The 11,523-nt window shown below is 41.3% G+C and overlaps 2 protein-coding genes across 6 annotated transcripts; both read left to right on the top strand.

Moving 5' to 3' along the window:
- On the top strand, positions 1-4,195 carry LOC115735867. Of its 4 annotated transcripts, XM_048272473.1 has the most exons (6): positions 1-215; positions 594-600; positions 1,068-1,210; positions 2,207-2,365; positions 2,739-3,049; positions 3,147-4,195. In XM_048272473.1, exons 3-6 carry the CDS (start codon positions 1,087-1,089, stop codon positions 3,957-3,959), a joined length of 1,407 nt encoding a protein of 468 aa, XP_048128430.1. In that variant the 5' UTR covers positions 1-215; positions 594-600; positions 1,068-1,086; the 3' UTR covers positions 3,960-4,195. The 4 variants fall into 4 exon arrangements, with proteins under 4 accessions (XP_048128430.1, XP_048128429.1, XP_048128427.1 ...); XM_048272472.1 differs by lacking the exon at positions 594-600 and having other exon boundaries at positions 1-203; positions 1,058-1,210; XM_048272470.1 differs by lacking the exon at positions 594-600 and having other exon boundaries at positions 1-207; positions 1,058-1,210.
- A 1,992-nt stretch (positions 4,196-6,187) lies between these two features.
- On the top strand, positions 6,188-8,655 carry LOC115735894 (pre-mRNA-splicing factor syf2). Of its 2 annotated transcripts, none has more exons than XM_030667329.2 (5): positions 6,188-6,526; positions 6,930-7,123; positions 7,259-7,499; positions 7,947-8,083; positions 8,183-8,655. In XM_030667329.2, the coding sequence occupies exons 1-5, from the start codon at positions 6,406-6,408 to the stop codon at positions 8,408-8,410; spliced, it is 921 nt and encodes a 306-aa protein (XP_030523189.1). In that variant the 5' UTR covers positions 6,188-6,405; the 3' UTR covers positions 8,411-8,655. The 2 variants fall into 2 exon arrangements, with proteins under 2 accessions (XP_030523189.1, XP_048128002.1); XM_048272045.1 differs by having other exon boundaries at positions 6,189-6,526; positions 6,927-7,123.
- Positions 8,656-11,523: the final 2,868 nt, after the last annotated feature.

The following is an 11,523-nucleotide window of genomic DNA, read 5'->3' as shown; positions in this document are numbered from 1 at the left end:
TTATTTGTATTTTGCGCGTCAAAAATTAGACATTGTGATGTAAAGGGTCGACGTTGAATTTTACATTCCGACGACGGACGCCAGTCAAAAATTGCAAGCCCGGAGAAAAATATTTAAGAGCCAGAAACTTTTCCAGCACCAAACTCTAGGAGATTGAGCCCCTCCCTCTGTTTCGTTCCTAGCTGCTAGCTCTCCCTCCCTCCCTCCCTCCCTCCCTCCCTCCCTCCTCTGGTAATCTTCTCGTCTTTGTTTTGCTTCAGCTCTCGTCGTTTCTCTTGCAGTGTACGCGTCCGTTTTTTCTCTCTGTTTCTGCCTTCATGTGTGTTCTTTGGTTTGACTGAAGTTGGTTTCTGGCTTCTCTTATCACCTTTGCGCTTCCGGCGAAGATCACTGATTATTGTTTTGGGATTGTCATACATGTGATGTACCGATTTTCTTTCTTTTGGGTTTATGGGGGGCGAAGATAGTTTTGCTTTTTGGTTAATTTGGGCTGTGATATCTGCTTGTTTCTGATCAGTTGGATCGACTGTTAAGTTTGATCGAGCAATTTCATTTTGGGTGGAGAACGAAGGAGAAGTGTTTGATGTGGTGACTCTGTCGGGGTGATTTGTTATATAGTGATTCTCTGCATGGAAAAAGATTTGGGTTTCCAAATGATGAGAGTTACCTCCTGGTCATAAGATGCAATTAAAAGATCTGCTGTCAATCAGGTATGGCCAATTAAGATATCTGCTTGTTTCCCAAAGGGCTCACTGGTTAATTGTTTTCATCCGATGGAGCATAATCTGCTTGCACTCCTGATTGACGGAACAGACTATTTTAAAGGACCCCGAAAGAAAAAAGTGATTTTTCACTGCTGTGAAACTTCAGGATAGCCCTTCGCTTCGATTTCAGTGAAGCGTAAATTACTCAGGATAACCATCGGTAGGATTGGAAGGCGAGCCTTTTGTTCGTAATAGCTGTGAAGCATTGTTATGTACATTGAGAATACTGCAAACTTGAAGAAATCTGACTATGATTCTTAGTGTGATGGGATATTTATTGACATAGTTCCTGTTCTGCGGTCACCTTAGTACCTCTGACGAGATGTCCGAGAGGGGAAAAGTACACCCGGGTTGCGTAAATGCATCCAATCCTTATCACCAATGCGTTGAAGAGTGTTATCTGAAGATGGGCAAAGGCAAGCCTCACAAGAGTAAAAATCAATCAGGTGACTTATTTTGTTTCTTTTTCTTGGTTTCATTAGTTTTTCTAGGTAGAGCATGTAAACTTCAAACTTTATATGTTTCACCCTTTTTCTCATTGGGCTAATTGTCTCTGTATTATCACTGTGCATGCTAGATCAGGAAAGTGATGCCAGATAAACATGCGATTGTTATATGTGAAATATGAAGCAACCTCTTCATAGTGCTGTTGCTTAAAACCCTGTGGGAATTTATTTGTAGTGGATACTTGTAAAGTTATTCATTCTTGGCCGTTGTGATAGAGAACGGTTGCTCCATTGCCTGATGATTCTTTGAGTGAACATACTCCAATACATGATTAAGCAACAAATAGTGATGGAGACAACTAACCGCGACACTGTACCATGATAAAGTTGGAAAATCAATCATATTGTGTCCATAAGACACTTGTCAACTTTGGTGAGAGTATCGACCAAAAAAAGAACTTTGCTGAGAGTCGAGAAACTTTAGATGAAGCAATTTTGCATATTTGATCAAAAAATTGCAATCCAATCTTTTTTCTCTCTTTTTCGCTGCATTTGAGGATGGGAAATGTCTAGAAAGTTAATCTGACACCTTTCAATATGGTTCCCTGGAAAGAGATCGTGTTAGCTGATTCTTCCGTACTAACAGATTACAGACTGATCCTCATGTTAGATATATTGAACTTGAACTGGTGCTGATGTTGTCTTGCAAAGATAGACCACTTTGAGTGGACTTTGACCACACTGTCCATGCATTCTGTAATATGCATCATTTTCGAATAGGCAGGAATAATCTGCCAAGTAATTCAAGCAATTCTTACCTGTTAATCTGCTATTAGTAACTTTATGTTTGGTAACAATTCTGTCTCTTCATCTCAGTTAACTTCAAAAGTAATTGATTATGTCCTCCAATTGTTTCAGTCAAATTCATCAAATGGTGGATATGTCTATGTCTGAATCACATATCAGTTTTTCTTTTCTCTGGAACTTGCTTTTCAGACTATCGTGGTGCTGGAGAAGAGCGTAGCAAAATTGTGCAGAGAGAGAGAAGGGTGAATGGTGCTTGCGCTAAGGCATCAAATCCTTACCATGAATGTGGTGAATCCTGCTCACAAAAGGGAGCTTACACAGAGGCCAGGCGGTACAAGAAAGAAGCAGGTTATTCTCAGTATAAACGACTAGCTTTCCTGTAAAAAGGAAGAAATCTAGAAGAAACATGTCCTTTTTCCCCGTGCATAGCAGTGCAGTTTGTTTTATCTTTCTTAATCTGGTTGACAGAGCTATAAATGAATGTGAAGAAATGAGTGTTAGTACCAACCGATGACTGTTGTTGGCCCCAAAATGAGAAAGACAGCATCAGATGAGGATCCTCTCTTTGTATCTCCCTTTGTTTAGTACACATGCTTATGTGGTCACACCTTGTTGAAATTATGGTGCATATGTATCTGCAATATTTGAATCGGATCCAAATTCTGAGTGTCCAATTCTACTGCTGCATGGCTGAATCCTGAGATATTTTCCCCAATTGCAGGATCTAATGGGGTTGATGCTTCCCAGACTTTGAGCAGGAGAACAAAAAAGGATCCAGATCCTCGGCCCAACTCTTCCCACATGCAGGACAAAGTTACTAGCCCTGTTGTTTCTACAACCCCGACTATTGCTCCATCATCTCCTCTGCATTTCACTTCTGAAAAGAGCGACCTGGAGGACATCAAGCCCATTTCTCCTATTCCGTATTCCGGAGAAATTCACCCTGAGGATTTCTCTTTCCTTAAGGGACAAGTCAGGTCTTCTAATTCAATGCCAACTTCTGGAAATGTCACCCCAGTGCTTCACCTCTCGGTCCGTCTTCTCCCTCTCTCTGTGAATGCATATGTATTTTGTACAGGCGATCCTTTGTGATACTATGGATTTGTTTTTCTTTTTCCTTCCGGAGCAGCCTGATCGTGCCAAGGAGCCTCCAACGGAAAGCTTAGAATATGTTGCCAATTCTACACCCTCCAAAGAGATAGAGGAGGAAAACTTTGATGGTTCGCTCACGCACGAAATTGTTCCAAGTACTGTCATTGATGACCCAGCAGAAGGCGCTCCGCACTCCAACCGTGGTTCGATGAGCTCTAGCATCTCAGATGTGGGTCACTCCTTCGAAGACAGTGATGAAGAAGATGTCCAGTCCGTGATGTCCGAAACCCGTGTCCCAGTTGGTAAATACCATGTGAAGTCCAGCGTGTCCTCCATTCTGCAAGCAATTCTCGAGAAGTATGGAGATATAGCAGAAAATTGTGTGTTGGAGTCAATCTCGATGCGGTCTTATTATTTGGAGTCCGTCTGCTTCATCGTTCAGGAGCTGCAATCCACTTCGTTCATGCACCTGACCAAGTCCAAGGTCAAAGAGATGCTGGCTATTCTCAAGGACTTGGAGACTTCGCATATTAACGTTGGGTGGTTGCGAAAGATCCTTGATGAAATCTCAGATGTCATTGAGGTGATTACTCAGCATCAGACAGTCAAGGCAGCGAAGACCAAGTGTGATCAAGGCCTCGATTCTATGAAGAAATTACTGGAGTTCCAGACTGAAGACCTGACCAAGAAAGAAGCAGAGCTTGCTGAAGCAAAGTCAAAACTAGCTGAAACCAGAACCCGCTTGCGCGAGCTTGAGGTCGAGTCCTTCGAGTTGAACAAATCCGTTTTGTCCGTGAGCTCCCAGATCGACAGCTACCATTTTAAGTCATTGTTGGAGGAACTCCTATGAGCCTGCAGGTACTGCGACTAGCTGACTTCCTGGAACCTTATGTACTATTACCCGCATAAAACTACTCGGGACATAGGTTGAACTTTCAATCTTCTGATTCTTTTTCTTCATACTTACGCCGCAGAATATACAAGATTATTGTACTTGAGCCGATGTTTCCTTCCTGATTTTGTATGTTCTGTTCATTCGGTTGCTGCTGTATGAATAGCCGTTTTCATTTATATCTTTCTTCTTTTACACTGGCTCTCTCTTCGGTTCGTTCCGGTCGCCTTCCTCTTCTTTCATGTGGTTCTGAATCTGCGAAATGAAGATTCCCTCGCATACTATGCAGGATTATCACATGACGATTTGCTCATGGTTATGGAGCGTCAGGGTGCAAAAGCAAAATGCATCAGCCAAAATTCACAGTGCTAATTTGCACGACCGGTCCACAAAGTATCAGTTGGTAAACAGATTCTGGAGCTGAATCTCATTGATGCTTCTAGAATTTGGTGAACGAATTGATAATGGGAAAAATCTCCCCTATAATGGATTTTCTGAAACAGGATACTTCCTGTATCCGACCCATTTTCTCGGCCTGTATCTGACCCAATAACTGCGTAAGTCCAAGAACTGTCCCTCTCGTGAGCCCAAAGCTTCTGAATCAGCGAACCAGGGATAGCACTTGGGAAGAAGATAGACAGCCAGAGATCTCTTAAGGTTACTTTGTTTCGCGAAAAACGAGTAATTTGATATTTTCTTAAAAATGATTACTTATATCCAGAGATATCAAACGAGTAGGTCAGATTGAATATGGTCCAACTCATATTGATCAATTTAACCTGTTTTGATCCATTTTCATATAGTACAAATTTAACAATTCATACCCGATCCAACTCATATTAAATACTTTTGTATAACCAAACTATGGAATATTTATTTTTTAAATAATATTGTTAAAGCACTTTCATGGAATTGACATTTTTTATTTTTTATTTTTATTAAAAAATTATTATTTATGTTTTAGAGAAGTATTTTTTATTTTATTTTCCTTTATTTTCGGCGGCCGGAGATGGCGACCCGGTGACGGCAGTCAGTGGCATTCCAAAACAACTTTTACATTTTTGAATTATATTTTTTTTGTTTCTTTTAGCAATAAAAAGTATATATAATAAACTAATATACTCGAGGCCCATTTATTAATGGTGCTTGGGAAGCAGTAGGCTAAGTAGTACCGACACCAATATACAACATGTGACACAACACGTCATTTCTCAAAAAATAAAGAATTTCAACATGTTGGAACACGTTATATATTAAATGTACATTTTTATATGTAATATAAATATCAACAATGGGTTTCTTTTTCTCCTAATAGGAATTCACGATTGCATTTTTTTTATTAGATATATTAATTTTGGAGTGGCGGGATATATAACTTAAGTATATATATTTTTTATATGTTTATATTTTAACCTTTAATTTATTAAAAATATTTAAAATCGATCCCATGGATGTCGAAATAGAGTGTCGAGATGTTAGACTCGTGTGTCGTTAAGGTGTCTAGAATACTAACCACATGTCGATCTCATGTCGAAGAGTGTCATAGTGTCAAACACGATACGGAGACCCTCGAAGAATGTCGATGCTTCTTAGACCACAAGCCGGGGGTCAAAAATAGATTGGGTTAAAATCTATATTTAAATAGATTTAATAAGCCTAAACCTATATTTGACATTTTTTTAAAATTTACTAAATTCATATATAACTCAAGTGAATAAAAGTGGGTCAAAGACCCCATCGACACCTCCGCTTATATTCCTTGCAAATAAAAATCTTCAAACATAAATTATTGTCGATAATAAAAATGTATTTTATTAATTAATTATTTCAAGCGATACGAACGATCATTTTTATTAAATTATTTTATAAATATTTTATTTTTTGTGAAACAAATGAAGCCTTAAGGATAGAACAATTATGTATTGGGTCCACGGGGCACAGATAACCCACCGCGGCCACATAAAAAAGATATGATACGGATAGCAATGACATGATAATTCAACTATCAATATTAATCACAGATTTTTGCAAATGTTAATCCAAGATAGTTTACACTTACAGAATTATACAAAAAATTTATGCTTGTTAATGTTATATCATTGTACGATATCGAGACCCAATTTTATTATTCACTAAAAAAATTGCAATAATTCATTAATTTGCAATGCTTATCTTAAACTTAAAACGGAAAAACGAGCCCAAACACGCGAGGCGGTCTTCCTCTTCCTTCAGTTAGGGCTTCGAATCACTTTCTTCCATACCTTCTTCTCTCGCTTTCAACGTCGGAATTGCTGGCGCGACGCCACATTCGGCTATCCAGATCGGCGGCGATCGTGGGCGGACGAGCGATTTCGGTAGCCCTGCGGGTCTCGCTTCGGAGAGAGTTCAACGGGAGCCCAGGAGGATGTCTGAAGAGAGGAGGGTCCACCCGGACTGCAGGAACGCGTCCAATCCGTACCATGAATGCAGTGAATATTGCTTCGGAATCATCGCTGAAGCCAAAGCTCGTGATAGGAGAGATTCGGGTAGGTGTTCTCCGTATGTGCTTCTGAGTTTTTCCGCCATATCCAGTAGCTCACTGTCAACCACTCTTCTTTTGAGCTTGTATCAAATTAAAATCCATTATGGCGCAATCTTTGCCAATAGGATTGTACAGGTATATAGGTTTTTGTTTTTGCCTTTTTGTGAATTTCGGAGGGGTCATGTTTTGTGATCAATTGGGCGATGGATGGTTCCCGCGTCTTCAGTTCCTTGAACAACGAATTGTTCTCGCCCTTGCAACTTGTTTTTGCTTTGAACTCTTGGCTAGGGTTTGCACGATGAATGATCGTACTTTGTTTTAGCAATTCCGGTTTCGAGTCCCTGCAACTTTTAGGGCCATTTCGATTTCTTCGGTGATGTGAAGCTGAGTCTATTTGATTGCAGAAGTATCGGAAGCTGGCGCAGAGGAGAGGCATTCTAAGCTACCTTATCATAAGGTTGCAGCTTCGAGCGATGAAATAGATGATGCTGAAGAATCTGCTGACGATGATAACAAGCCGCCGGTTGAGGAAAATGAGGAGGGTGACATCACTAAACTTACGGGAAGGAAGAAGAAATTGTTTGAGTTAAGGCTTAAGATGGTGTGTAATTTAACTTAAAACAAAAGACGATCGCTTCTCCAACATTAAGCATTTAAGTTTTTGTTTGTTTTACTTTTCAGTATTGTAGTCTAAGGAAATCAACAGCCTCTCTCATGTCTTTCTTTTTTTTGGTAGAATGAGGCGAGGAAGGCTAATCAAACTGCAATGGTGGCTGAAAATAAGAAAATGGAGGCTCCAACAGAGTCGAGGGGTATCTCTAAGCAAAAGTGGCTCGAGGATAGGAAGAAAAAGATTGGGAAACTTCTTGATGCTAATGGTCTTGATATGTCAAAGGCATATATGCTAGACACACAGGATATGGCTGAGACCAAATATAAGAAATGGGAAAAGGATCCTGCTCCTTACGGTTGGGATGGTAGGTATTCAATTTGCTGATGAACCTGTTATGTCTGTGCTTCTCTTTGTTTATCGCATGCCTGTCTTTGTAACAGACTAGTTTCTATACTACGTGCTCTAGTAGCTTCCTTCCTTTTGTTTTCATTTAGTTAACGAGCCACGGGCTGGTTGCTTGGTGAAATTCGATGTATATAGCACCAATAAGAGTGGGTGATGTGCTGTATTTCCTTTGTCCCTGTGAGTTTAGTTGAAGCACACAACTTTATTTTACCTGCATTTGCATGAAATGTCATCCGAGTTGTTTCCTTTACCTAGAGCATTTATTTAGGCTTGGTCATCGGTCCTGATACAAGGGATTGCTGCTGAAAAACAAAATGCAAGATGGAGCTTTTTTATTACAGAGAGACGTGTCCTAGCTAGATATGATGTATTTGTTCTTAAAGGACTAATGCAGTTTCTACGGCAGTTTTCAACCAGAAGTCTCTGTATAATGCATACAAGAAGCGCACGAAGAATATAGATATTGACTTAGACGAATATAACAAAATGAAAGAAGCTGATCCCGAGTTCTATCGTGAAGCTTCAAGTCTTCAATATGGCAAGGTAAAGTTTCATTGAGGATGATCGTCGCCTTTTTTTCCCCGCCTCGCTGCTTATATGCTCATTTGAAGTTTAACTTGCTCATCTTACCTTATCATGCAGGCACCTAAGGTTTCCGAGGATAAGATTGACAAAATGGTACAGGAACTCAAAGATCGGGATGAAAAGCGCAACTCCTTTAGCAGGAGGAGGAGATTCCGTGATGAGAAAGACATTGACTCTATCAATGACCGCAATGAGCACTTCAACAAGAAGATTGAACGTGCCTTTGGTAAATACACCCTTGAGATTAAAAACAACCTTGAGCGAGGAACTGCTTTGCCTGACTGAGGTACCTGATGGTTGTTGCCTTGGATTTTCTCCTGGATCTTATTCCTGGTGGTGTAAGTGCACTGAATCGAAGCAAAGAACTTCTGCTGCTTTTCTCTGTTATTGCAGAGTCATAAATTGTAGAATTGCCTGGTGTAGAAGATGCATTTGTAGATTACTTCGACCGCAGCTTGACGTGAATGGTGTTTAGTTTCTGTTCATATGATACAAAAAAGTTGCTCGTAGGGGCCGAGATTCATTCTGGATATTTATTTTCGCAGCAACTCGACAGGTTGGGTGCTTTTGCATTTGAATGGAACTTGGAAATCAGTTACGTAGTGCGCCTGATGTTGGATATGAGTTTAAGGCCCATCTTTTGAAATGTGGTGTTAGAGCATAAGCAGAGCTATTTAGAACTTTGTTGGATATATGCACATGCCTTGGTGGAACCAACTTGTGTGTGTGTGTGGAAGCAAAACAAAATCAATTCAGCACCACTCAAGCTTCACAAAACTCAACGCAATCAACAACCTCAAACCCAACCAATCCTATCCACGAAACTCCCCCACAAAAGAACCAAAAGAAAGAGAAACTACAAGCAGGTTTGATGAAGGGTTAGCATTCGGCAACAAAAGAAGGGACCGACTTACGGAACTAGGTGAAATTAGAGCAGGTGACGATAAGCGAGTCGGTCAAGTTCGTGCAACGAAGAAGAAAAAGGCGAAGGTGAAGAAGAAGAAGCATCCCTAGGAAAAGTGAAGGGGGAGAGAATCAGCATCAATGCAATGGCTTGGCTGGCTTACGAGGGCAATTTATTAGTGCATGGTTGTTGAGGATGATTCATGAAAACCCTAAAATCGAATTCAAGATAAATTCAATAGTAATGTGAGAGAAAACCTTAACCTCCATCAAATCTGAGTTGGGGATCAGCGTGCTTGAAAGATTGAGGTTAAGTTTTGCGATTAGGAGATTCAGGTCGAGCTTTGCAGAAAGCTTGGCAAATAGCTTCAGGGTTGGGAGATTCAAATCGAGGGTTGAGCTTTGCAGGGAGCTTCACAGTTGCTTCAGGGTTGGGAGATTTAAACCGAGGGTTGAGCTTTGCAGAGAGCTTCACAGTTGAGACTAGGTGAAGCACATCGAAGAGCACACAATCCATTGTCGATGGAGATCGACAATAGCGAATAAGATCGCGCCAGTGAAATTAGAAATCTGTGAGCAGGAACTCTGAAAAATGGTGAGGAGCGGAGGAAGGAGGTTCAGGTTCTACCAGCGAAAGCTTTGCGCCGTCGCTACTTACATCGCTGTCCTCATCGTCCTCTCCTTCTTCGCGTTGGTCTACTTACTGCATAAGGGCTTCAACGATTGCTGGGAGCGTGTCTTGTCCGAGGAACATAAGTCGGAGCTGGTGCGCCACTCTGTTTTGAAGAGAAAGAGAGGTGCTCCTGCAAACAGAGGAAAACATGAACAGGGAGAGCTAGAGAGAAAAAATGACTTCTAACGATGAGAAGTAACTTTTTTTTACTTCTCAAAAATTCCTCCAAAATAACTTATGAAGTAAACAGTTGTTTCAGAAGTAGAAACATAAAATTGCGAACCAAACGGATTTCTACTTTAGAAATTGAGTTATCAAACAAATTTCTACTCCAAAAGCACTTCTGAAGCAGAAATCTTGCTTCAGAAGTGTTACCGTGCGCGCCCTTAGAGGTTCTTAGACTGGTTTTTGAAAGTGTGGTCTAGCAAGTACTTTGGCAGATTATAATGGGCTAGCTGAGCAGGAAGACCATAAGCAAGCATCCAACTAGAATCCGAATTCTGTCGCAAAATATGTTTGTGGATCAATCATACTATCTCTAATGTTTACTCAAATAGGCGCAAGTCCCCAAGTTCCAGCATATGTAAAATAGGTGGCTGATCTGTCTTTGCAATTGGTATGTAAATGAAACGGTCGGGTCCAGAAGTTATCGGGTACAAAAGTTACAGTGACCGCATTTCAGCTTCAGTTGGTTCACTGGGTCTGGGATTTTCACTGTGGAGCCAACTAGTGGTGTGATTATCCAGATTTTGATCTTTGAAAATTGGGGAGGATTCATCGGGCCGGTGCTCCAGGAGTTACCAAATGAGGGAAAATGGGAAAAGTAGTTTTCCACTGTAGGAATGGGGTTCACAATCACATGGTGGATATGGAATTATTGGCTAAGGGGGGTTGGTGCCAGCTCTTTGGATCTTATCTCGTTCTTCACTTACCAACTTGTGTGTGTGTGTGTGGAAGCGAAACAAATCATACAGAACCGAAGCTCGTCTGCTCTTGTGGTTGTTTGGCCCCCTAATGTACGCTGCCCCTATCTCCCTTGTTGCCGGACAAGCCCCACTGTGCATCAGAGACCGACCCCGTTCGGGAACTCTTTTCTCTGGAGAGGTCACATATTTGAGCCCCAACTTTTTGCTTTATGTCTTTGGATCGAATTGGCCCCCACTGACTTATTGATCAGAGAAAGGGCCACACTTTTACCCACATGGTAGTCACAATTGGTGGGGTTGGTAAACTTTGTAAAAGAAAAGGGAACGAGACCCCTTTCCACCATTTTCTTCAACGGTTCAACCTACTCTTCATATCCCACTGACCGGAAGAACAAAAAGAGAAGAGAAGAGAAGAGAAGAGAAGAGAGGATTTACAGGTACAAAAATGAAGCCTCCCTCTTCCTCTGGCCCTTCCTCCTTGGGCAGTGCAAACTCTCCGCAGGGCAAAACCAAAAGAGGAGGGGACCGCCACCCATGTGATGAGATGAAATGGCCTGCGACCCCGTGAGTGGAGTACACGTAGCACATGGGTAGCTGGCACCTCATCAGATCCCCCCCCCCCCCTTCTTTTTCTTTTGGGTTCTGTCCACTTTGACATCCTATTGGATGGATGGAGCTTTTGAGTCCCAAAGTAGACCGACCTGTCGTTTCACCTCTCTCTCTCTCTCTCTCGGCCCACTCTCACGTCACCCCGTTACAGCTTTTTTCCAAAGATCGCGATTCAGCCCCTCTGTCCAGACACTGTAAACACGTATGTCATCTGAAGACTGGAAAAATAACCAAACTCAAAACCTCGTCAGAGAGAACTGTGATGATGGATCGCGATTCACATTGAT

The sequence above is a fragment of the Rhodamnia argentea genome, chromosome 11, assembly GCF_020921035.1.
Source record: "Rhodamnia argentea isolate NSW1041297 chromosome 11, ASM2092103v1, whole genome shotgun sequence".
Classification (NCBI taxonomy): Eukaryota; Viridiplantae; Streptophyta; class Magnoliopsida; order Myrtales; family Myrtaceae; genus Rhodamnia; species Rhodamnia argentea.
This window is presented reverse-complemented; position numbering and strand designations above follow the sequence as displayed.